This window comes from Anopheles cruzii, chromosome 2 (assembly GCF_943734635.1).
Source record: "Anopheles cruzii chromosome 2, idAnoCruzAS_RS32_06, whole genome shotgun sequence".
NCBI lineage: Eukaryota > Metazoa > Arthropoda > Insecta > Diptera > Culicidae > Anopheles > Anopheles cruzii.
Genome location: NC_069144.1, coordinates 55728250 through 55755417, shown reverse-complemented (window position 1 = coordinate 55755417; position 27168 = coordinate 55728250). Strand labels below are relative to the sequence as shown.

General features: G+C 49.1%; 3 protein-coding genes across 3 annotated transcripts in view; 2 read left to right on the top strand and 1 right to left on the bottom strand.

Annotated features, from left to right (window-relative positions):
• Nucleotides 1-15770: 15770 nt before the first annotated feature.
• On the top strand, nucleotides 15771-20152 carry LOC128277968 (nose resistant to fluoxetine protein 6-like). The gene is made up of 5 exons (XM_053016586.1): nucleotides 15771-16114; nucleotides 18007-19216; nucleotides 19279-19404; nucleotides 19469-19817; nucleotides 19886-20152. The coding sequence occupies exons 1-5, from the start codon at nucleotides 15883-15885 to the stop codon at nucleotides 20066-20068; spliced, it is 2100 nt and encodes a 699-aa protein (XP_052872546.1). The 5' UTR covers nucleotides 15771-15882; the 3' UTR covers nucleotides 20069-20152.
• Nucleotides 20153-21947: 1795 nt separating this feature from the next.
• LOC128267028 (zinc carboxypeptidase A 1-like) lies at nucleotides 21948-23043 on the top strand. Its single transcript, XM_053003819.1, has 3 exons — nucleotides 21948-22034; nucleotides 22094-22510; nucleotides 22570-23043. Exons 1-3 carry the CDS (start codon nucleotides 21948-21950, stop codon nucleotides 23041-23043), a joined length of 978 nt encoding a protein of 325 aa, XP_052859779.1.
• Nucleotides 23044-26789: 3746 nt separating this feature from the next.
• The window catches only part of LOC128267027 (carboxypeptidase B-like), a 579-nt gene continuing 200 nt past the window's right edge, over nucleotides 26790-27168 (bottom strand). Inside the window, exon 2 of the mRNA XM_053003818.1 lies at nucleotides 26790-27162. Within this exon, the coding sequence (XP_052859778.1) occupies nucleotides 26905-27162 (258 nt within the window). The 3' untranslated portion in view covers nucleotides 26790-26904. The remainder of the gene's footprint in view (nucleotides 27163-27168) is intronic.

Here is a 27168-nt window from a genome sequence, read left to right as displayed (position 1 = left end):
TGTGCAAATGACAAAAATGATAAAATTAAATCCATAACCGGAGCAGGGAATGATATGCCCGAATGCTCGAATGATGGACCGCTGTTTGTTTTTAATTCCTGCAACTCTGGTTCTTATGTTATCGTACGAACACCAGAAGATCCCTGGCGAATGCGCTAGCGAAACGGGTTAATTGCCACGGCTGAAAACCACCTTCAACCAAACCGAAGATAAGTCGCGGAGCGTAATTATAGTAGATAGTTTAATTATACAGTCATGCATTAAACAGCAACATTTGCCGGTACCCGGTTCGAATGCCCTGCACCCTGAGTTTTAAACCAATAAAATTGAATCAATGCATAGAAAACGGAACCCATTTTGGTGGACACAAGTGATTGGTGATTGACAATCAAAGGATAAAACTATAATTAATATTTTATTGCCATTGGGGCGGGCGGGCGACCCAAAATCCGGTCCGGGCGCTAATTGACTGCAATGGTTCATCCTCCCGTGGGCTCCCGTGACCGATGGCCGTCCGTCCGTCAATCAACGTTCCGATTTTTGCGAAAAATTAAATTATGCCACCTGATGTGGACGGTGGTCACGCACCGAGCTGGCCAGCCAGCCACTCAATGCCGGTGATAATTCAATTTTTGTCAATCGTAATATAGGGAAAACGGGTGGAAATCATATTTATTGCGTGCTAGCGGCTTACGACTTGCCTTCGGGTGAATAAGAGTAACTCAGAACGGAGCTCTTCTGCTCAATGTTAGTAATAACAAAATGTATTATTAATCTTCATGGAAACAATTCAGAAACTTTATGCCATCATTTGTTATGAAATTTTAAACTAAAGAACACTCCGTTCGGAACCCTTTCAAGACCCTCACGGGGCAGGCAGGATCGATCTTCAGCGGGCAAATGGCACGCTCTATAAACACTAGAACCCACCGAAAACCACAATAGCGCTTCGGGGCGCATGCAACATAAGAACTAAAAAATAATCTCGTACGAAATAATATTAAATTAACCTGGCCACGGTCTGGTGCCGCGGTTGCCACCGGAATGCAGAACTTTAAAGTAAAGAGCGGGGAGAGGAAAAAAACGCAACCACTTCAGCAGGGGGCAGCAGTCGGAATGGTCCGAGATCCGGGCACTCCGAGTCACCACCGCCGAGCCCGGGACACACAGAACTTGTGGCAAGTTGCCGAGAAAAATCCCAACTTTATTTAACCACACCGTGGCCCGGGCCACTCGCACAGGACACAGGGCCGTAGCATATGATATGTTAACACAAACACACAAAACCGCGTATCAGATGCAGTCCGGGTCGCTACACGGTTCACGGTGCGCAGTACTTACGGGTGTAGTTTATTATTAAAAACATTTGTACTCATAATGCGGCCACTGCCGTCTGAGCCGCACAAGTGTACCACAAACTTGCTACACACACACCCGGAGCGTGGCGGTTGAATGCCGAAATCATAAAGAAATACCCCGCGGCCACCCGGGGGCAGCAGCATAAGAAACATAAATCGGTTCCGTGTACATCAGACGCAGCGCATTCAAAAGCAAACGGTGGAACGAAGCGCAATCCGCCGGAATCCACCGTCGGAGTGTGTGTTGCACCGTCGCCCAGTTAAGTGGCCGACACACAGCCAGCTGCCAGCTGGTTGTGTGGAAAAATCAAGCCCCTCTCCCCGGTTCCGGGGAGGGGGTAGTTTAATCCGTCGGTGGGCCATGGGGCCGTTTTCCGGAAACTTTTTCGCCGCCTCTAAAAAGCCATGCTTTGCTCGAGACTGTTTGCTGCACACCAACACCGGGCGGCCACGGCATAACCGTGTGTCACCGTATTATGACTTTTTGGCCCCCCCCGTGCCCCTGCGACCTACATTTTTCGTACACATTTAGAGTTTGCCAAAGGAAATGGTCAATGTTTCCTCTGTTGCCGTGATTTGAATTGCTCTCAAGAAACGTTGCAGCTTTTCGTCAACTTTAGCCTCATTTTGCGCTTGGGTTCCGCTCGTGGCTTCTTGTGTGAGTATGTGTCTGGACGTGGCTGTAAAATCGATAAGCGGCAGAGCAAAGACTGGCTCCTGCTTCACAATGCTTGGTTGTGGCAGGTCATCGCACGGTGCAGCGATATGTTGGGTGGACCGATTGTGCAGTGGAGACCAACCGGTGGCCAACGCTGAAATGGTTTTCATTTTCGTCATACAAGAACTTCTCCAAATTGTTAAAAAGCAACAATCAAATAAGCACCCCAAAAAGGCCTATAACAAAACGAGTGACTTTTAGCCTTCTCACTGTGGCTCACCGGTGGATGGGTCAGAAAATTGACACACGCACACTAATGGTGCTCCACCACCACAAAGCCCTTAAGAGGGCTCGTTGAACTTGACTTGATCCTTGAGCCGAAAGTAGCTCGTTCAGTGCGCACTCAGCGGCCCTCGCCCGAACCGATTAACCATCAATTTTCATCCGGGACCATCTTGGCAGCCGATCGCACTTCAGGCCGCAAGCCAGTGGTCGTGGCCAATCCCTGTCGAGGATAAATTCCTTCCGCAAACATTTGCCGGTACTTTATTTATCTTTCTTCCTTCCGCCCGGGCCCGGAAGAGGGGCCGAGAGATGGAGTTGACCTCCAAAGTAGACCGATTACGAGCAGATGATGATGATGATGATGGTGATGGCATGGAGCCAGTACTTCTGACTCTCGCATTTCCGGTGCGCCCCCAGACCGGTCGGTCTACTGCCACTTGGCAGTAACTAAAGCAGAGCGACCGGAAGTGGTTCGTGCATGAAAGAAACGGTGGCGCGGGTTGGGTTGCCGGCACCCGAGCAGCACTCGTAGCCTTCCCTGGCCGGGTGACACTTCCGGCGGGGATTCCGGTCCTTTTTTTCTTTTCCGCTCGCGGCCGTTGAGGGCTAGCTCATTGCCCGTCGCCCGTGCTGATGAAAGGAAACTTATGCGAAAGCATTTCTTTCTTTTTCCGGGCTCTCCCCCGAACGCCGCAACAATGATGGGTCCCGAGTGAGCATAATTTTGTGAGAAGGAAAAAAATGGCCGCACAAAGCAAGTGTTTGTAAATTGCGCCGAGCGCCAAGAGTCGCCTTCGCAGCGACCTGTTGATGAGATGAAACTACTGTTTGGCGAGTTCGAGTTTCTGTACTTTCGATACTTGCTAAAGAAAACTTCGGTGCCAAATTTATTCATCTTTATATGTTTGGATCTTTAACTGTTAAGAACCCATCATTTTCATGCTCCGTTCATTTGGATTAGAATAGGTTGATTATCCTTATAGAGTAAGTGAAACCCGAACCTACAAGGATTTGTGGAATCCGCTTCCCAATAAAGCAAATCGTCTTACTCCAATTTGTATGAAATGTTCTTTAAATTATTAATGCAACCTTTTCATCCAAAGCCACCATAATGTGTTATAATTCTTCCAAGACAGCACCAGAAACAACGTGGAGCTCCCGACGTGGAACTCTTTAAAAGGCATGCGAATGGCCATAATATATCACTGCAATCCATTCCAGCTGTCCGTCGTGGCCTGGAACTGTCAACAGCAGAGAAATCCGCAAATTAGTTTCTCACATTGTCAACACAGTTTTTGAAACAGCAAACTTTTGCCCGTCAGACCGACGGCGGAACGAGCGACATAGTTCCACGGGTTCGGGGTTGAAACCGAGGGTTGGCCGGGAATTTTTGCCACTCTTCATATTTTTTCCGTCAACATACCGTCGGCGGCTCCGGGCTATGCTCTATGCTCCACGCCGGTCGACCAACTTCGCTGTTGCTGCCGCTGCTGCGACTGCGGTCCTTTTGCGGCACACACACAGCTGTCTTCGGCATTATTAGTAGCCAGCACAGGGCTGGACTGTTCGATTCCGGTTCTCGGCCAAACTTGATGCGGGCGGTGCAATCGGAGGCTACAACCTAGCTCACATTGGCTCCGGCTCTGCCCTCGAGGTACTGGTGCCTCCACTGCCACACTTTTAATCTTCCTCATCATTTCCCAGCACCTCGACGCCTTTCTAACCCAGCCCCAAACAACGGGGCCTTGCTCATTTTTCAAGTGGATGAAATTTGCCAAACCTTAAACGTCCGCTGGCCACTAGACCCAGGGGCTCTTGTTTTTTGCCAGCACCTCCCAAGCTCTGCCCTTGCATTCGGTGACTGCCCTGAAGTCTCTCATATCAACGCTGGACGGTGATTTTCGCCCTTGATGCCGTCGCTCGCCTTCGAAGCGCCTTCACGAGAAGAATTTATGCTACACGGTCGTATTAAATATGGTTTTGCGGTTTTCCTCCGGCTTACTCCGACCGGACTGGAGACCTCCGAGCAGTTTGACCAGAAAGCCACAACGGAAATGGAAATTGAAACCATTCTGTGGCCCGGTGTGATTAAAGACTATCGTTTTGTCGTGCTGGGTTTTGGGAAAATTTATTTGAAGCATAAAAGCCATCAATGGCTGCGTAATGAATCACATGCAATGGCGACTAGATCGCGAACAAATTCAGAGTTATGCTTTCTGAATTATGCATTGACGTTTACAAAATATTTTGCTTATTTTTAAACTGTAGTTCTCAAACAAAACTGTCAATTCTCATACAACAATTTCCATTGTTCACTTCCGTTTACAGTTGAAATTGAACAAAAAATAAACATTCAATCTTTTATTTTAAAAAATAAAACCCAAATTGTATTTCATTTGGTCGTCCGAAAGTGCCGTAGGAGCATGTAACGGATAAAACAAAGTATCAACAACGTATCATAATCCTCAAATAAAACACGCCCGAGCGTAATAAAGCACAATGCACCGCGAGACGATTCGTGCATATTTTTAAACTCCAGCTCATAATCAAATGAATATTTATGAACTCACCAAACGCCGATGTCGATGCGGATGGAACATAGTTAAAGGAAAAAGTAAAACCAGAACAGCCATCGAAAGAGATTATCGTTTTCGATGATCCATGCGCCAGAGCTATCGCAGGATTAAAAAGAATCCAACGCACGTTGGCAGCAGTAGTAGATAAAGCATAAATATCACCTTTTATTGCTACCGGAAGCGGGTGACTCGGCGCACTCATCCTCGCGTTTTTTTTATTTGGGTGAATCGACAACTTGCTCGCCATCTCACTTTTTAACGCACGATGTGCCTTTTAATGTACCGGCCGGTCACCAGCATCATCATCCGGCGGGGTTTATTTTTATGCTCGTGGTCTTTTGCGGCAACAGTTACTCGAGGACAGGCCCGACGGAACGGAAGCCAATTTACGCGTCAACCGAAGCCGAACTGTCGAAGTCTCCCACTCGTTCGGAAGGATGTATCGGGGGTGGGATTTTCCTCCCAGCCGGATTGGCGCACAACGAACGGGACGGGGTGAGATAGATATATTTTCTCTCGGGGTTTTCTCCAAGGCAGCGTCACGCAACGCCCGCATAGGACGAAGACCCAGGAGACCGAACAGGAGAAATTCGTTACATTCTCCTTGCTCCCTGGAATGTGTTGCGCTTTAAGACTTCTTGGCAGCTACCATTGACTCTGACTCGCTCACACTCGCTCCGATAATGTCTATTGATGCGACGGAGATTGGTTGTTCAGTAAGCGGATAAGCTCCTGGGTGCTGTTCGAACATGCTCCCGGGGAATAGTTGAAAATATGTTCTCCAAAAAGAGTTCAATGCCCGCAAAATGCAAACGTCATTATGCAAAATGTAAACCATTTGTACATTCAACTCAACTTCATACTAAACTTCGGCGGAAATAATTTGCGTATAGCTTCCGATTTTTAAAATGCTCAATGCAAACCAGGATTGCACGTGAACCGCAGACCAATCAATGGAACGTTTAATGAATCATTTACTGTAACAAAAAGGACTCATAACGTAATAATGTACCTTTTCATAGCCTCGGCACGTGCGCGTACGGTTTTGATTAATAGAATAATGAATCGAATTCTGTACGTTAATTTAAAAATCCATTCAAACTTTGTTAGTGCCACAATTCAGTGCCCACAATCATTGCATCCGCGCCACCCCGAACGGGGCCACGAATGGAAGGAAAATCGGGAAAAACCAACAAAGCCGGATGGGACCGATTTTACCTACCAGCAACGACCACGTTTACCACAATGATCGTTCAACCCCCGCGTGGAGTTTCGTCGTGGGGTGTAAAATGTCACACATCATCACGACGAGCTTATAACGGTGTATGAAAAAAGGACAGTGTTGATGAAGAGCCACTATTCACTGGAAGTGGAGCAAAAAGGGGCCATAAGTTATCACTTCGTAAAAAAACGGGAATGTTTTTGCCGAACACGGATTATGACGGCCGTTTTTACAGGCCCGGTGTAGGTTAATTAAAATAAAGTGAAAACACGTCACATTGAAAATAAATGCACTCTTCTTTCGGTAACTCTTTGTTTAGCTACACTTTGATTATTCATATCTTTTACTTACCCTCCTTGCGTGTACGTGATTTTCTGTACCCGTGCCTCCCTCACGATCACGTTTGGAGCCATTTACTTGCTTGTGTTAATGTGAGTACACTATCCTCGCCATTCGGTTGATGTCGCACAATTACAGAAATGTCTTCGGTTGTTCCGCACGTCCCAACCATTAAGCTGAGAAGCTGCTGGCTACCCGCAGGACGCCATTTCGTAGTGGTTCTTTTTTTCTCGTTTAATTATCACGCACGCAAGCCCCGTGTCCTGTCATGTGCCATCCTTGACGTCCTTAAGTTGGCTACCGGTACCACCGGACAGGACCTAACAACGACATGCCACGGTGATAAAACTTGCCTCTCCGCCCGCCCCCGGAATTGCTGGTCGCCGGAAATGGAGTCACTTGTCGGTCGGGAAGGGAAACAACGATCTGTTCGAGCCGGACCCAGAATTGGCTCCCGAGTTGACTGAATAATTCAGGTGCGTGCCTGGTCAGTGTCGCTCCGAAAAGCCCGTACGCCGTTTGTCTCGGGAAGACGCAATTCATAATGAATTACATCGATGGAAGAAAGTGGCACTGGCTCGGCAGGCAGGCAGGTAGGCTCGAGTGCTTACATCCTCTAATTGTAGGGGCCGAACGGGAAAAAACTTTACGAGCTCTTTACGTTGTGAACCGGCTACGTTCGGCTAATGAAGGCGTAGCATGAACGCAAACATAGTTTTTAGGGCCGCATCGTGCCCGGCTCATGTTTCCCTGGTTCGTAGTTTGTTTTTCTCGACAGAGGCAGAGACATTTTCATATAACGTGGTCTGTATAACCCATTTGTGAGAGAATGCTCTCGAAACGCTGGTCGATATTGGTCGCGATTAAACGATCCATTAGAGAAGTTCAGCTATGCATATTGATAGGGTATGGACGGAATGATGTATGATTATGATTATTGATTTAATGATTAACTAGACACAATTACCTTCTCTTTTCAATTTACCTAGTTCTTAGATAATGATACGTTTGAAGATTTACTGCTTTAAATGGCCAGTTTAACGTCAAAATCAAACAGAATCCCCGGCCTTCGCATCGTTCATCCTCATTTTACAGCTCAATCCAATCGCACCGGCCGTACCATAAAGCGCACGCTGCACCCATGCTGTTTGTTGCAAATTCGTCCCTGGGCAATAATCACCGGGGTCAACCTGGTGCGAAAAACCTCGCTCCAGACAACCGGACGAGTGAAAAAAGAAACTATGTGGCCACGGGAGTGCAATTTTCCACAAATTTCCTATGCATGCTCACCGGTGGTCGCCGTTCGGCCATCGTCAGTCCAGCAGTCCGAGCCGCCCGAGTCGGTCTCCGGTTGCCATTTCCGTCCAATTTCGTTTCCAAATAACTTTTTAATTAAACACCAAATGTCAGTCCGCAGACCGTCACGACGGTCGGACGGTCACAGGTCACAGTTCGCAATCTCGGTTCCATTTCCACCACTCGGTTATGCTGTCATCGTCATCGTTTTTCTTTTTTCTTTATCTGGCAACCCTTTGCATACGGCAACATGTAGGAAATGGAAAACAAAAAAGTCCCACATCTTTCAGATTCGTTCGTTTGCTTCTTTCCATTTCCTGGGGTTGACCGACAAAAACCCTGGTATGGAAAATTAAAAGGAAATGGGCCGGCAAAGTGCCATCGGGTGGGACCGAGCGCTCATGCGACCCGGCTTTCGCTTTCCTCGGGATAGTTTTAAAACATAAAACGGACCTCAAGAAAGACGGGGCCCCCGACACGTACACAAATGGCGAATCGATTGATGCGGTACTCGAGTCGTCGTAGTGTGAACACTCTGGGGCCCATCATGGTCCCCGGTCGGAACCGGTACGGTTCCAACACGCTCCCATAATTTGATGATTACTCTCTGGAGATTTACAAATGCAACCGGCACCTGTACCTGGTTAACGCCGTCGTCGGTCAGTTCATCATCCGCAAGATAAACGGTGCGGTCCCTAGCGTGTCCACACACCCACGGAAGAACACCCAACGCCGGGGCGTAACGCAACAGGAATCTAATTTGTACATTTCCGTACCGAAAGTCGGCCCTCCGGCAGAGTTAAAGTCAATGTTCCGGAATGATAAAACGGCACCGGCACGGCACATCAACGTGTGCTATCGCTCCGGCCGGAGAAGTCAACTCAGAGCCTTCCTTCGAGCCTACCGAGAATGCACGGGTCCACCAGGACCGCGTGGACCATGCACCCGGAAGGATGCACGTTGATAGCTGACATCCTTCTTCGGGCCGGCCCCACCGGGAAGCGCACACAAACTTACCATTTAATTAAACTGCTCATCATCGTGCTCCTGTGAGTCTCCTGTGAGCCCCCGTGTGCTCTGGCTTCGGGCAAACGGTCACACTGTATCGCACACTCTTAACCACCCAGTTTATCAACACCTTCGCCACCGGCTGCGTTTGGTAAAGTACTTAAAACCCACACACACACGCAAGCACACACGGACAGCCCATTTCCGGTCCGGCCGGTGTGGCAGCTGGACCAGCTTCGAGTGAAATCAATCGTGATCGATCGATGGCAGCTCGGGCAGTGAGTTGACGAGCGATGGTTGGTACCTTCCACTGGAGCCTATGCAGCCTTGTAGCATGGAATGCGAACGTCGCATAAAGACATTTCATTAATGTGCACCCGGAACGCAATTTAACCACATTCGCCGATGTGGCTCCTGGCCTGGCGCAGGCCAGCTCGCCTTCTGATAGCTCCACGGCACACACCTTAACAGCGGTTGACAGACGGCTCTAGGTAACGGGAGCTTCACTTCCGAGCTTTCCCGAGTTCGATAATGTAAAGTATTAGTTGGCAATCATTCCTAACCACAGGGCAATCAAACGCGTCCGCTCCGCATCCGGTCGGCACGGTGGGTAGCGTTGTGGTGGCCAAAATCAAGATTACTTGTCAACGATGTAGCAGCTATGAAAAATGATCATATTTATTAAAGTCCCAAAGTATTCTTGATCAAAACAATCTCTCAGACTCGCGGGAAATGTTTTAAACCGAAACCGGTTGGCAACTTATTACCTCGATCAAAAACAGATTATTCGTGAACGTTACGAACCATGGCAACCCATTCCAAGAGGTTGCAAAAACAATGTCATAAATTTTCATTTTTATGGCACCGAACTTTGCACTACTTCCACAGTTGTTGATAACACCGACAGTGCCATCTATCGTTACGCCATGCATATGGATCGGTAATAAATTTGAGCATCCCGGTTTGCCGAACAAATCCTCTCGGGTAAAATTCGTACAAAATAAGCTTCTTTAATCCCGAACCCCGTGACTTCAGCAGTTCCACCCACATCTGTGGCCCCGCCGCCCTTCCTCGAAATGGATTGCAAATCTACGAAATGCTTCCGAACCAACCGGCGCACCTTAAGACCTTCAATTGTGGAACTAGCATTTACATTATGCGCAAAGTTTTAGCTGCACTTTGGGCGTAGTAAGCGCGCAGTTCGTAGATGCATTCTTTCAACACTGAGACCGTACACCTTTGGGCCGCAGACTCGGAAGCTCCACCACAGCTCGTTGTTGTCCGATTGCCACTCCAAGCTCCAGGCTCTGCCACATCGTAACGTTTAAAATGCTTTCTGTGTACCGATCGGGTCTACAAATCTCGAGAACACGCCAAACAATTCACAGTCTTGTATCCACCGTAGAAGAGAGTACGAGAAAGGAACCTGGCTGCGATGGCGTGGCTGAGGTCAGGAGGATGCCCACAAGCTATCGGAAAACGCTTCGACACGCTGGCTCTAACCTTCGGGGAGCTGTGGATTTACCGTGCATCGTTCACTTCCGATATGGGGGTGATGGGTGCAAGCAAACCTTCCCTCCGAGTGCTCACACAGATTGCAAACCTTGGCACCGGGGCAGGTACACGGTTCCCCGAGGGCTTCACAAGACGGGATTATAGTAATCAGAAACAACACGAGCGGAACACGGCGCTGCTGCAAGATATTAAAAATAAGAAAACTAATGCCAGTCTTCCATCAGGACTCAGCACCGAAGACCCTTCTTTCTTGTGTCCAGCTTGATGTTGGTCCAAGTATGCCTGGTGGAAGCTAATTCGATTACCAGCGTTTATCTCGGTGACGCGTCGCTTCGTAGCTCCTCAATTCTCGATGACCAAAAAGGGACGTAGCCACCCCGAAGCGGGACCAACTTTCCTGCTGCATCCGTCTTCATTACCAGTTGCTGTAACTTTAATCTTACTTTCAGGGCTAATTTCCGCGTCGTTCCGCGAAACTTGTGATGCTCGTACTCGAGGCATAGCTTCCTTTAAAGGACCGGTAGTCGGTAGGTTTTGTCGTGTTAATGCATAATCTTGAGAGGGCTTTAAGGTTTGTGTCCATATTTAAATTCCATCCACTACTGGGGTGAATAGAACCAACCAACAGAATCAAAGAATATGCCCGAAGTACGGTTAAACGTCACAACTTCCGAAATTGGGTTATTCGAATCTGTTATTCTTGAACAAATATGTGGAATGGAAAGAATGGGGGAAAAACGCGAACAGACTCCCCGATAGCAAGCAGTCTCGTCGGGCAGCGTAGAATAAGTTTTTCTTCACAACCGCCAATCGGATCTCGAGTGAAAGATGCTGGTCACGTACCGATGGTTTCACAAACAATTTTATTCACTCGTTTGACTTCTGTTTGCCACTTTTGAGTTGCGGAAACCTCGTACGGGATGTTGAAAACACATGTTGCTCTCGGGGCCCCGCACGAAGCGCTTAGTGTGTGGAGTTTGAGAGTACTTTTTTACTGCGAGTGGCTTATGAATTCGTATCGTTATTGTGAAGTTTGTCCATCCGTATTACTTGTTTTTAATACCGGGAGCTCATGGTTTACATAACACGGGTGTATTTTTAGTATCCGCAGATAATTAATACGCAGTCGTCGAATGATCGCAGTCGCAGACTCTGTTAATTCTTAGTAAGGGTTTCAGTTAGCCAAATAAAGTGTTAATTTTCAGAAGCGAGCATTTTCTAACTTACTTTAGCACCGAACCCAAATTGTTATATAATTGAAAGCCCTTTTGGTTGGGATGCTGGCAAATTTTTTCTCGCTTCAATTGCATCTGCAGCTTCATCTGGGGACTCAAAATTGAATGCTCTGGCATACCGTGATGGTCTACCCACTCTCCCATGGGCCATGCATCTTCCAATAACACCGTACGACAATTATAGCCGGGGAACGCGTAAGCAAAAACGGTGTACCCTCAGAAGGCAAACCCGAACCCCGGTGGTGCATCCGTTTCCGGGAACCTCAGTTGATTGTACCGCGAGTCGCGCCGAGACTACTGCAACCCGCGCAAAACCGCCGAATCTCCATGGAAACCACTGCGCGGCGAGCCAGCGTCAGAGAATCGCAGTCAGCACTGGAAAAAGGATTAAGCAGTATTAAAGTCTCCCTGGTGACACCGCCGGTGTGTTTTGTTTTCATCTGTGCATCGCTGTTATTGTAGTCGGATTTTCCGTAACTTTTCCGCCGGCTACCACCGCCCACGTCTAGACTTTCGTGGGTGGATGCGGTCGACAATTTTTTTTACCTCGGTGAGCCCACTCACTGATCCGGCGACGACGTCTGCGGTGTCTAGGTGATGATGGGAAAAGTTGACCATATTTTTTCATTTCTATAACACCGTGGCAAAGGGAAAACTATCGCACGTGGCGGTGACTGAAAAAAAATGGAAAAGTACCACTAAAAACGCACACAAATACGGTTCCTTTCAACTGCGCCCCGGTCGGTATTAACTCTCGGGTTGCAACCGTTCGCTAATGTTTGTCTCATCCGGTCTCACGGTTGAACAGCGGTGCCAAAGCCACCGATCGCTGTGACTTTTCTCAAGTGGTCACTCATCCTGTTTACGGTTGGTTGCTGTTGGCCACCGCGCAAACCAGAGTCAGCCCTTTCGCCCTTTCGAAGCGTCACATCAGCGGTTTCGTGGACAGATCTACTCATTCGCTTCTTCGGGTGGACGCCCGTGAAAACACATCTTAGGATTACCAAATAGGAATCCGGCCCTGTGCCGGCCTATCTGCCATCTTCAAGCACCTTTAATCGTTGCGCGGCCAGAAAAAAGGTGATCATGGAACTGGTACGCACTGATTTAATGTTAAATGGCGCGAATTGAGATTTATCGTCGCCGCTGTCGCCCGGTTTCCGGTTAATTGTTCGTAAACCGTTCCGACAACGGGGAAAAGACAAACAAACGAAACGGAACGCGGGAAAACCCGAACTGGAAATCTACATCGTTTCAACGCCTGACCCCCTCCGCTTGGCCCGGAGAAGGGAGCATGGAAAAAAGGAAATCGATTTAAATTTTCTCATTTGAAAATAAATTGGTTCCTTTCGTCCCGACGGTTGAGGAATGGGTGATTTATTTGCGCCACGACCTAACGCGCTGGTTCAGTTGTGTCCCACCAGACTTGCACACCGAATGTAGGCTCACGCCGTTCGCCTTCGGCGGAGGGCGCGTTAAGAAAACGTTCATTACGGGCAAGAACGGCACCGAACTACAGCCGGAAGAGGTGGGATTCTCTTCTTGTTTTTTAATCCGACTCGCCAAGCCAAATGACGGTCATATTTTACATTTAACACAAGATTTCTTTTCAATCGATTTGTTGGCACCCGACCCGACTCAGCCCGTAACTCTCTGCTGTGGGTTGACTAATGATCTCTGATGACGATCGTTCTTCGATTCTAGGTGCCCGATGGCACAGTCTACCGGCGCCAGATACGTGATCCTGGGAGCCACCAATCAACAGATTCGTTTAACACCCTTCGAGGGAACCTGTAAGTTACGCTCGTGATTACGCTATTGGACGCGAGAATCCGTCAGCATTTCTGTTGAGTTCTGTAAATAGAATTCATTCACAAACACCCTCCAATCTTACGGTAGAGGAACCAGAGCGTAGTTCAGGAAATAACCGTGACAGCAACAGCCACTCAGGCTGATTTGCAATTCAAAGTTCAAACAAATTGGTGGTGGCTTCCTAGTTTTTAGCAATATTCCTATTAAATTCGCAATCAATAGAACCTTCTTCATCAACAGATAGATTTGTCACGTAATGGTTTCGTTTTGGTTCGTCTATGGTATGGTAATAAATATGGTTCGTCTTGGTATCTCGACAGAATAGAAATATTTATTTCACTCGGCGAAGCCTCTTCCTAGATGGCAGCCCGAAAACAGGTTTCACCGATCAGTCACTCGATGCGGTCTCGGGCAGGCTGGTTAAGCCACGTAGAGCACATGAAAAATCGCTTCCACCTTTGATACCTGATCCGACTGGCGTCGGCCTACGTTATCGCTACGCTTCCGCGCCATCATCGGCGCCGCAAGTTACGCAAGCAACCTAATGAGGTTCACGTTACCGGGTGTAAATCTTTTGAAAAATATTCATTTACATCTTCGGTTCGGCATGCGAAATGACTACACATGGCCGTCGGTGAGGAAGAGAGAAAGAGAACGAGAGAGAAGTTGTCTCTTATCGTGCCTTATCTGCAAACGAAACCCAAGCAATTGGCCGTAACCTCTATCAGAATGTATCGAAGATGAAAAATGTTACTTTTTGTTTCTACCGCCGGCACTTCTGGTATGGATCTGACCCGTGGTGTATAGCAACCCAACCGATCCAAGCACTCCCCAGGGAAGGACACCATTGGCAGCCATTGGTAGAAAATCAGCATAACTAGCGCTCGTGTTGATCATGAATATTGAAACCCGAGGCCTTCGTTATGCATTCGCGATGTTCCAATGGCGCGAATATCTGTTGGAACGTAAGACGTAAGACATCCAGAGCGAGACCCTGATTCCGAGTAGAAGTGAACCGGAAGAAAGTTTCCACAACGACAGCAAACAATCAAGCGAAGGTCACACGTTGCTGCATAAAAATAAAATAGATCACCGGACCGGACCGGAGATAAACCTCATCGGTTAAATGGTAGCTGGATGTGTCTTAGAAAGTGGACTTAGTAAAATTAATGACTCAATTTACGAGACAGTGAGCCGCACCCATTGTCCCACTTAAGTCGTGATTTATTTCGATTTTATTTTGGCGATGACCGCAACGACCGAACGGTGCGAAAATAAACGGCCCAGTTCACACCGTTAGTCGTTAATTAGGGGTTAATCTGTTCCGTCCGCAATGCCGTGCATTAGTGCATCTGGTAGCCACCAATTCCAGCCTCATCAGAAATTCTTTTTATCACCTGCACTATCTATCAGGGTCGTATGTGGACCGTGTAACTAGCCAATACTTATGTTCGTCGCGACTTTCGAACGCGTTTCGCTGGAATGGACATCCATAAACCGTCACACATCCGTTTGTCCAATACTTAAGCCAGTTTTGACTATTTGCAGCTCAATGGTGCTCAAAACAGAAGTCAACCCTGATATTACAGGGTTATTCCAGAGACCCAGATTAGGGAAGAATCACTTCGGTGTCACGCTCTTTTTCCCCACTTTAGGTATACAATATTTCATCACCGTTTACAATCAAATCAAGCTACGCTTTTCGACCAACCTTTAACTCCATTTTTACATTGCGCCATTTGAATTGAAATTTTTTTTTGAATAACATTCTACCAAAAAAATCGGCCCTTCAAGCCAAAGGTATGAGACCATCCAGACGAGTGGTCTCCGGAAGACTGCCCTCGGACCGGAGTGTGTTGCTTTTGTGTTTTTAAAAACATACCACACGTACATCATTCGCATCATTCTGGCACGAAATACCGCAGGCGTAAGCAAGGGGGGTACAAGTGACGAGTATGAAGAGCCATGCCAAGCCGAGCTATGCTGACGACGCTAGCAACGCAAGCCGGGGCCATCGAGAACATCGCACAAACGAGAGCGAAACTGTTCCGGGACCGGTATCGGCGGGACGAGCTTAGAATTGCTAATCGCACCGTCGGCCACGAGGCACACGGCGGCGGCAACAAGTTATCCGGCACTGGCAACCAATTACTATGGCTCTCTCTCTCTTCTTCTCTCTCGGCTCAAAACAAATGCTAAACATTATACAAACCGCGTAAAGATCATCTGGCCAAGCAATTAGGATTAGAAGCGATCTCTCCGTACGTGTATGCACGAGAAATCACGATCGGGCGGTATGTTGTTTTGCGCGACCCACCAACAACCGCCTAGCCTCCGAAAGCCTCCTTAGCGGGCGAAACACAGTGCCTCGGCCCGAGTCTGCTTGATCCCGGGTCTACCGATCGCCCAGCCCGGTGGTGATCGCCCGTTGGCTTCAGTTCAAATCTCAACGCCGAGCGAGTCGGTCGGACTATCGGACAGCTGGCGCGGACCGTGTCGACGGGCCAGGGTGTAAAGTGACCAACACTGAAACCATCTCGTTGAAGTGGCGGCAAAAAGCGATCGTAAAACAAACGGAATGGCGCCGAGTGACGCTTGTGTGCTAGGCAGGCGGATTCGCCTGCTGCTTGGCGTATTTATACTGGTGTCGTACTACCCGGTTAGTGGCCAACAACCGGTGCCAACCGCCGAAGATCTGATCCTCGATCGGATCGCGTCCGTGCTTCCCGGCCTTCCCGATGACACCTGGCGGCGGCATCTGAACCGCACCTTGGGGGCCATACGGGCACGCGAGCCTTGGGCAGTGGCAAGTGAGTCTCGGTTATAAGTTTTTTTTGCCGGCTTCTCAAAAATGTGCAACACCATTCACGGACAGCAATGAATTGAATGGCTCTCTAATGGCACTGCAATCGATCAAAACGTCTTCTACCATCGGACTGGCTGATTAGCCAAATTGTCAGGGACATCGAACCGAGAGGTGGTAGCCGCAGAAGCCCCGACCAAGGAGACCAACTAGAGAAGGCGGACCAGGGTTTGCTTTCTGATTTTTGACATTGGATAAGCAGACCCTCCAGCTGACAACGCAAAGCCCATGTTTTAAAAATCGCTAATGATTGCAAAAGTTACCCTAGTCAGTGACCGATCGATTGGAATGTAAAATAGACCCACTCGGTCTGTAGTTTGTAATTAAAGGCCAATCGATTAGAACGACCCAATCGGGCCACGGTCGACAGTGTCCAGCTGGGAGGCAAAACTCGTTCTAGTATCCAGTCCGGCCAGCCAGCGCATGTCGCGCTCAATTCATGCCAATTACGTAAGGATGTGAACCTTTTCGCCGAGATCGTCGACTTTTGTGGTCGCGATTAGCCAGCCGTACGAACAGCCTGCAAGACGCACGCACGTAGGTTATCTAATAGCACCCAACGCAAAGATTGTCCCCTCAGTGATCGACCAGGGAAAGTATTTTGCCCGTGGCAGTGACGCTCCATTCACCATCAAATGTCATTTCTCACGAGGCCGCAATGATGGATTTGCTTGCTGGAGCGGCTGTTGACGACAGCCTCTGAAACAACATCGCCGTGATCGGTTCAGCGAACGGCGTAACAAAAAAAGGAGATGGTAAATAAACATCAGACCCTACGGGCCCGATCGCACACGGCGTCATGGCGCCGAAGGTGCCCGGCTCGGCCCACTCGAGAGGTCTTCCGCTCTCAGCTGTCACGGAGCGTATTACGCGGCCGCACGGAAGTAAACACTCCGGGAGGGGCGCGATCGTTCGAAGGCGAGCGTGAGAGTAGGTCGTGGTGATCACCGGTGGCGCTCTATAATTAGATAATAATCATATCGGCTCGACTTCAGGAGCGCGGCCAATCATCTCCGCCTACCGCAAGCCGGTCGAACTTGACCTCCTAAAAAATAGTAAACTCTCGGCGGTCCTCACAGCGTTGCGTGCAATCTTTCGCGCAACTAGTTGCGTACAATTGTTGCCGTTTTGTTGTCGTTCGTTTGTTCGGTCATTCACTTTCTTCGAAGCACCGGGTATGCGTTAGCATCGATCGCATAAATTATTTATCTATTGAGTATCGAAAATGAGGTATTTACATGTTGGGTTCTAAAAGCATTCTAAACAAACAATTCCTGGCATTGTTTAAATGACTTTTTTACAACCTAACATTTCACAGACAAACATTAATTTGGCGCACCGGCGGGAAACTTTGTAAGTAGCAAATGCTTACGCAAGTTACTATCAATCTTGCCTGTCCTCCATTATTGGTTCTGCACAATTCGGCATTCTATTTGCAGCAATGGCGCGAAAGGCATCATAATCGCTGATGTGCTTTCAGATAGCACAGTCAACAGAAGAGAGCAAAAAATATGCAGAAACCATCATTCATCATTTTTTGGACCTCCATTTATCATCTTACCACAGTGTTAAACACATTTCGCACATTCACGAACGTGTCAATTACGTCACGCTGAAAGTCGGCACCTTCGTCGGAAAGTCGGCGAAAGCCCTCCGATTGCTCGATTTTATATCAATATTCAATGCCTGTAATTAGACATGATGATCGTGCAGTGTTGAAGCCAGGAAAACAATTCAATATCTAGGTTAAAGATCAAGCTCTCGAGATCTGAACATAACAACGACACGTAATGGAACTCCTGGAGAAGTAATACCCTGTTTTCCCCGCCATCGTTACAGTGTTTGACGCATCCGCCAAGTACCCGGTTGGGGTAGAGCATGGTTCGGTCTATCAGTTGGGCAACTTCGACGAGTGCCTCGAAAATCGACGGCCAACCAGTGGCAATCGGCCATCGGTCATCGCCACACAGTACTGTTTGGCGCAAGTGACACTTCCCGGGTATCATGTGCGTTCACTGTCCACGCGTCATTCGGCGGCACTTGACAGCAACGTAAACTCGAGCCTCGTCGTCCACTGGGGCCTATGCTTACCGGCGGCGTGCACCGGCCGCGACGTACAGCAACTATTGAAGGCTACCACCGGCTACGACACGGCGAAATTGCCCGCAAACGCATGCCAAAGTCGAACGAATGCACCACCGCGGGCTTACGGAACCGGCCAGATCATCTGCGTGTCCGTGTTGCTCCTCTTCGCGACCCTGGTGACATTCAGCACGTTCTTCTACTCAGGCTCCTCGAAAGCTGAGAGTGACGAAAAACAGCATTCCACCAGCACCTGCATCTTGCGAGCGTTCTCGGTGTTCGAAAACCTGCGAAAGCTGGTGCAGGTGTCGAAGGACGATCACGGGCTGGGCTGCATCAATGGGATTAAGGCGAGCGCCATGCTGTTCATCCTGAGCGGCCACGCGTTACTGTTTCTGGCCGGCGGGCCCCTGCTCAACACCGGCTTCTTCCTCGAGCAGCAGCGCCAGATCCAGAACGCACTGTTCCTCAACTCCCCGCTACTCGTGGACACGTTTCTGTTGCTGAGTGGCTTCCTGTTCGCTCGGTTGCTGTTGATCGAGCTGGATAAGCGCAAGGGGAGCGTCAACTTTGGGCTGCTGTACGTGTTCCGGTACATTCGCCTTACACCCGCCTACCTGGCCATTATCGCGATCTACGCCACGTGGCTGCCGGCACTAGGGGACGGTCCGCTGTGGAGCGGCCGAATGGCAGCCGAGCAGAGCCGCTGCCAGGACAGCTGGTGGCGCAATTTGCTGTACATAAACAACTACGTCGGCACGGACCGGATGTGCATGTTTCAGTCGTGGTACCTGGCCGCCGACACACAGCTATTCGTGCTCGCACCTCTCATCCTGTACCCGATGTGGCGTTTCGGACATCGCACCGCACTCTCGCTCATCGGCAGCCTGATTGCCGTCTCGATCCTTATCCCGTTCTGTGTCACCTACTTCCAGCGGCTCGACCCAACGTTCATGATCTTCACTGAGTAGGTTTCTACCATGCTGTCTATCACGCCCAACTCACATCACTATCTGCTTTGTTCCGCAGTGAAGTTGCTGATCTCCAGTTCAACCATTACTTCGTCAACGTTTACGGAACCACGCACATGCGGGCAACGGCCTATCTGTTTGGCCTACTAACGGGCTACCTGGTCCACTGGATGCATCTGCAGAAGTAGGTCCAAATTGTGTCCCCGTACGGCGGATGATCTGCATTTATTACTTCCGCTTCGTTTCAGCGTTCGTATCGGCCGGAAGAAACTTGCGTTCTGCTGGATCGTGTCCAGCGTGTGTGGCTGTTCGGCCATGTTCTTCCTGACTGCATTCTACAACGGGCTCGGCACGGACCACTACTTCCACAATGCGCTCTACGCCGCCCTGCACCGGTTCGGCTGGAGCCTGTCGAATGGTTGGCTCGTGCTGGCGTGCGTCACTGGCCATGGGCGCACACTGAAGCGTCTGCTCTGCTGGCGTGCCTTCGTGCCGATCAGCCGGCTTACGTACTGTGCATACCTGATGAATGGACTCGTCGAGCTGTATCTGTCGGCCTCAAGGCGAACGCCTATGTACGCCAGCATCGCCACGCTAGTAAGTGTCTCTAATCGCCACCGTAACAGAGTAACTCCTGTGGTTCTAACGGTCCTCCGATGTTCTAGACGGGTGAAACGTTATCGCACGTGATACTGACATTCTTGCTGGCGCTCGTGCTTTGCCTTATGTTCGAGTCTCCGATTCACGGCCTGGAGAAGATTCTTTTGCGTCGCTTCCGACCAACCAGCCGAGAGCAGATGGACAGCCACAGCACCCACCACACCCAGAGCACTTCCGAGGAGGCGTAGGGCGCAGACCTCTGGTGACTCAGGTATTCCACTAGGGATAGGTTTTGTACATATGTCGTAGGTTAATTGTGTGATTTGGAAATTAAGAGCTAAATAAAATATTTAAAACAGTTTGAAACAATGGTTCGTGGCTTATTGAACGTAAGTCTTATAAAAGTAATGTACTCGTGAGCACAATGGAGTGTCCTGTTAAGGACTCCGCTTGGTGGATTGCACCGAGCTTGGTCCCTTGCTAGTTTGCCTTATTTAACATCTACCACGACTTCGTTGGATCACCTGTCGGGGCGGGCAACGTGGTCGGTGGACCCCCCGGTTTCGGTCCATTGAATAAGTTATGCGTCGAATGGGAACCATAAGAAAGCAAATAAAATCCCCGAACCCCAAACTGGCCGCCCCTCCCCGGTCTAGGGCCAGCGGTCCGAAACATGCTCCCGTCGGTGAGATTTATAAAGGATTAAATTTTATCTTACACTCCACGCTCCCGTAAGCCGACGTTCGCATTTTGTAGATGTATGTGGCCTCGGGTGGAGCACCACACGCCACCCCAACGGCTGACCGTCGGAATGATGGATGGCAGCTAGGTGTGCAGGGGCTTTACACAGGAGTAAACCACCGAGGAGTGCACTTGCTCGAGCAGCTAAGCTGTTGGTAGCTACTCCTTCCGGGATGGGAGACTCACGCCGGAAAGCAGACGGTACGGCGGAACCAATCTGGGCGATGAATCGCTCGGTACACTGCTCTAAAAGAAGCTCATTTAAGCATCATGATGAATTTATGGATCGATAGGATTTGAGGCACCGAGTCATCAGGAGAAATTGTGTCACACACAAGTGCCCCTTTCGGCTGGCGTGCCAGATGGGAACCGATGCCTCGCCAGTTGGTTCACCGATCACCCGGCAGTGGAATTTCATCGCAATGTGTCCGATTCGCAATTGTGGCACTTTATGTGGGCATCCACCACGACACCACGGCACGCTGGGCCGCGAAGAGGACAATGAAATGGAAAGTTCTAATTAATTGCACCCCATAAATCATGCCCAACAATGACGAATAATTACGGGACAATGTGTCGATGAGTTATGCGTGCTGAGGTTTGGGCTCGACTCGGCGGACATCTTCTCGGTTGTACTACTAAGAGCGGCTCCAGCTCACTGGCTCCTACACGCCAGTGCGTGCTAATCAGTGCAATGAAGATGCACTTCAAGATGCCAACGCTGCTAATGCGTATGATGAAGCATTGTATTGAAACTGCAACGTGGCATACGGAATCGTCCCTCGGTTTGAGTGTTGCCCGCCGCACGATGTAGTGTAACACTTTGCAGCAATCTGGCCTCACTTTACAGGATTTGTTCTCTCGTTCAATTATTTAAATAATTTTCAAAATGCACAAAATTGCGAACCTTAACCGTGCATGCCAAACGTATCGTTTGTAACCGTTTTTATGACACCAACAACCCTTAGTGCTAATCGTGTGTAGCGTCACGTCGCAATTAATGGCCATTAGATCGGTCCCCTTTCGTGGATAAGATACCATCAAAATATGGTCAAATTTTAATCTCCCGTTTTATGCTTCAAAACTCGGTGCTTAACGACAGAGGCACCGAGCGTCGCCGTTCAAACGCCGTTTCGATAATCCGTTGCCCGGTGAGCTGCAACAAAACGGGCCGTTGTGAAATCGTTTCCCCATGATAACGATAGCGGCAGTTGACGGCAGTAACAGCGCCGATTGATAAGTCGGCCTGTACGCCACACTGATACGGATTCGATGTTTTTCGTAGCGATGCGATGTTTTAATTTTAAGCGGAGCGCAACCAGAGCACGTATATAAACCGTGGCGAATCGATTCCGTTGATAATTATTGCCGTTTTGTAAAATCGAAATGCGTTCGCTACTCGCACTGCTCTTGTTCCTAGCCTTGGCGGCAGGTTCATCCCTGGATTTTGATCGTTATTGGAGCACCGAAGAGGTTCGCTGCATTAGGGGAAAACATCGCGCACAGAAATGACTTATTTTCTTCCACCTCAGATTCGCAACTATCTGAATGAACTGGCAGCCGATTTTCCGACCTACGTCAGCATCAGCTCGTTCGGCATCACCAGCGAGAACCGACAGATTTGGGGCCTGAACATCAACAAAAACTTCGACCTCAACCGGCCGTTGGTCATCGTTGAGAGTGGAATGCGCGCTCGTGAATGGGTTTCGCCAATGGCGGCATGTTCCATCATGCACGAGTTGGTCGAGCATCACTACGAGTTTGAGGAGCTGCTGGATCGTGTGAACTTTTTGATTATCCCACTGGCCAACCCGGACGGGTACGAGTACTCCCGCACTACTAACCGGGCGTGGATCAAGTCACGCACACCCAACGGAAACGGATGCTTCGGAACCGACCTGAACCGCAACTTTGGGTACCTGTGGAACACCGTCGGTGGCAGCACGTATGTAGGTGAACACTTTCGTACCTTCGCCGGGACCGTTTACGTCATGCCTTTCCATTACAGCCCTGCGCGGATGAGTACATCGGAGCGGGTGCCTTCTCCGCTCCCGAGACCACTGCCCTGCGTAACATGCTTCAGAGCAACAGCAACAGGCTAGCCTTGTATCTCAGCATTCAGGCGGCAGGACAGATGGTGTTGTACCCTTACGGGCACAGTGCCATGACTAACCCGGGCAACGTGGCCCAACTTCGAAACCTTGCCAACGACGTGGCCCGTACGCTGATGAACCAGAACGGGAAAATCTTCACGGCCGGTGGTGCTGGGCTACTGCAGCCACCTGCCTCCGGGAGCAGCATCGACTACGTGGCCGGAACCAGCCACACGGACCTGGTGTTTACGATCAGGACCCGCAGCGGTGGTAACCACGGTTACGATATACCGGAAGCGGAACTGGCCGAAGTGCTCAGCGAGACAACCCACGGATTCTTGACACTGGCAGAGTACGTGGCAGGTCAGAGACGCCTGAATGCGGTATAAGTGTTGGCCGGAATGTTTTTTCCAATTTGTGTTTATCTTTTATTTGTCTCACTTTTTTGACACCGACTGAAGGCACCATTTTCGCCATCGGAGTGGCAAAGAAACGCGTGTGTGTGTGTGTGTGTGTGTGTGCAAGAAAAAGGACCATTCGATCGGCCATCCTTCTCGGGTGGAAATTTCCCACGAGCATAATAAAAATAAATTATCAATACATATCCTCGATGCTGTCCATCGGTGGGAGGCGCTCCAAGGCACGAGCACCAGAGCACCACACATACTTCAAAGGTTGAAGTCCCGGGCAAGGGAATCCGATAACAAGGGCATGACCCTTTCGGTGCCGATTTTTTTTTGTTATGTTCCCATACTTCCACCCTAGATCCGGCCACTTCCTTTCGAACTTGGAACTTTAAAGTGCTTTCTAGTGATGTTTGGTGGTAGTTTCTTCCGCCCAAGATTGAAGTTTTATTTGCCACGTTTCGGGCTTTCTCCCTTTGAATGTTTCCTATTATTGGGCCACTCTGGGCTCGTTGTGGTCGGTCGCCCTTTTCTTTCACCATCGGAAGATACGCCATCTTACGACAATATACTGTAAACAAGATGAGGGCCGGTTCCGCGGTCGAGGGTCCGCAATGTGAAAACATCATAAAACATCACACCATCGTGGCCACGCTATCCGATCCGTGCCGGGCGGTTACAGGGTCTTTTATGTTTTCTTTCTGCGCAGCAACATACGTAGACTGTCTGGGCTTTTTTTCGTCACACCGTGCGGCTTCCATCGAAGCTGTAGACGAGAGTTTTTCCTGTTCCGCTGTCGAATGTGTTTTTTCCCTTAAAACGTAGCCAACGAAAGGGGATCAAAGATGAATACGACCCGATTCCTTGCCCCGGACGGCAGTGTTGCCAAACTTCAGCTTTCGTCAGTCGCTACCTCCTTAACGTGACGTTGCTGCGCTTTGGAGAATTCAGATAGATCCCAGTCGATGGCTGATTATGCAAAGTCCAATTATTTTTACAACTGTTTGTAAGTCTTGTAAAATTCTAAAGTCCCACTGTGCAACTGGCAGCACTGGCCGAGTGATCCCCATTCGGCATCGTTTTCCCCGAGGGTCGCCAGTGGCTTTCATCGTTTCGTCCGCCCGGGCGCAAAGGATAGAAACACCACACAGGCCGAATTTATCTCTTTATAAGCCAAGTAGGGTTTTATGATATGTGAGGTGGTTACAACCAGCCCAAGCGGCGAAGGCGGACACATATTAGCAACGTGGCACCAACTGACGTGGGACGGCCGAAGGCTCAATGTATGGGAACTCGGGAACTTATACAACTTCCATCCTACCGGCCAACTCACTCGGGACGCGGAGGGTTACGTTTATGCTAATCCTCGAAGAAGGGTGACCCGGGGCGGAAAAACGGTGCTTGGGGAATATGCTTTCAGTCGGTTGAATTGATGCAAATTGAATGGTTTCAAGTGGGCGGCAGTTCGACTGTCCCAGGTTGCTGTCCCAGGTTTGCAGCCGCGATTTTAGACGAATTAAAAATGTTTTTTTGGTGTGATCTACTTATGGCCTTTAATCTACTTATGTTACGAAATTTTAAAACACTTTCATCGCCTTGAAACTAACTCACTTCAGAGGCAAATAAGTCGAGGATTTCGTACAATTGTCCATTTTTTCGTCGCAAAATAAGTCAGTAGTTTTATAGTATACTTCTAATCGATTCGACAAGTTTTCCGCGGCTACCTATAAAAACTATAGTAAATGACGCTTTGTTTCAATACATCTTAAAGGGTTACCAACAAATTGGTACAAATAATGGTGGTAATAAAGTAACCATAAAATTCGTAATAAAAATGTAATAAATAAAATAATGTTGATGAGCTTGCCATTAAACTAAATTCTTTAATGAATGTGTTTCCGTAAAATTACAGCAAATAAAACTACGTTACAAGCCAATGTTGATAACAACAAACAAAACCCGTTAGCCACTGAATCCGAAATATTAGCACCACTAAAATCAGAGAAATGCTGTTGAGGGCTACAAATATCCGACGGTAAGCCGGAAACCCGCAAAAAGGCCCACAAAACCTGCCCGATGCCTAACTTTCGATTGTCTCATAAATATTAATGGAAGCGTCAGAGGTGCAAACGTCCTGCCGGAGGCGTTCGTAAGAACTTTTCACTTACCATCCCCTCCTAGACCGGAAAGAGGCCCCGCTTGACGGTGCGGTTGAATAATTGATTAAAATTTATCGTGAAATTCAATATCGAACATTATCGAGTCTATTACTTTGTGCACTTCCGGTGAACAGATTGCTTGATTTACTCGCTCTCACCTCACTGCGGTGGCAGCACCGAGTTGCTCCCCGAATCCGAGAAGGAGCAACTTTTTAAGCCTACAACGGCTGGTGGCCCCCGGGCCGCCATCGCCACGTTGGTAGCAGACTTTTCCAACTATTCTGCCATCGTGGTTTTTTTCACCGAGATCTCCGACTCTCGTTGCTTTCGAAATGACAACAGTCCAATGCCAGCCGGCCCATAAACACAAAAGACCATCGGGCTGCACAATACGACAACGACGACCGGCCCGGAACGGTACCGCCCTTTTTTCGCGCCACCACCGTTCGCGGGCGGCACATTTTTCGCAACAAGGCGTGCGAAATGAAAAGTTTTCCAACCTTGTCGCCACAGGCCGCCGGAGGAAACTTAGAATCCGGCCGCGGCCATTCGCACGATGGTCGGCGATGGAAATATGGCAGCGCGCCAAGAAACGCACCGGGATAGAAAACAATTACGTGATAATAAAAATTTATACCTCGCAGCATTGTCCAGAGCCGTCCCGTGCAGAGCGAACAAACAACGGAATGGAGTGAAAAAGGCCGCAACACAAAAACGAGCAAAATCACGGTTTTATGCTGCGTGCCAAAGTTTGGGCCGAGCGGCAGAGCGAAAAATACGATCATCTCCAGACGAGGGCCCCAGTTTTCGTGAGCCATTTTGTAGACGGGCATTGTGTATTGTGGTGTGGTTCGCTTAACTAACGACCGATATTGTTTATGAGCCACAACTGGCTCACCAAACCGCACGTTCGCTTTGTGCCACAAGTTAACGCCTAAATGTATGCAATTAGTTAATTTCCCCGTTTGAATGCATAAACGTATTGGGGCTCTCCATCTTATCACCTTGTTTTAACGGTTCGTCGTTTGGTACGAAGCCGGCGATAAATCTGCGCACGTACGGACGTACGTTATCGCTACAATCTCCTAGCAGTACTTTACGTTTGTGTACCACGATTCTCAGTGTCCGTCCGCGAGAAAATGAATTGTGTCTCCACAGGTTCACATTTTACAACGACAGCCTATTAAAAAAGCGTTAAGGACGCGTGCTTAGCGCCTATACTACCGGCCACTAGAGTCTTTCGTGCGGTCTTCCGTCCCCTTACCGATCGGACAACACGAAGCGAAACCGATCAGCAGATAAGGCAGCGCCTGTGGGCCGAGGATGTTTCAACTGGCCAAGAAGCTAGGAGGAGGTATAAACATGCATAAAATAATAATGAACTGCTTGGTCCATAAATTGTAAAATTGGTCAAAGCCATAACTACTTTGAACGGCGCTAAAATATTCGTTGGCGTTTGAACGAACCAGCACCAGGTGGTCTGATTGACTGTGTTTACCGCTACTATTGTTGACACACAAGCGCTCGCGACGAGAAGGTACAGGATCAGCGTGATAACGATTTATGCTGATAACGATTGCACCTTTTTTATTGCATTACTCAATGAAATTGCTTGTACAGTTTATAACCGATTCACCGTAAGAAGCGCATCACGCACTGATAAGCGATCGAAGGTTCTTCTGAGATATTAAGATACCGTCAGAGTGCCGGCGTACTGACCAAAAACTTTAAACAGCACGAACGTATCGGAGGCCACCTTCGACAGCTCCGAGGCCGGCAGATCGAACCCTTCCAAACCACCGCCGGTCAGCTCGACGGTATACGCATACGGGACGCCCTCGCTGTACACGTAGTCATCCGAGGCACCGGAGGCTGTGTACAGCACGTCGGCCGAATTGCCCACTTCGTACTCTGGTCCACCGGCTGCGACGAGAGCATCGCGTGCCTGTTC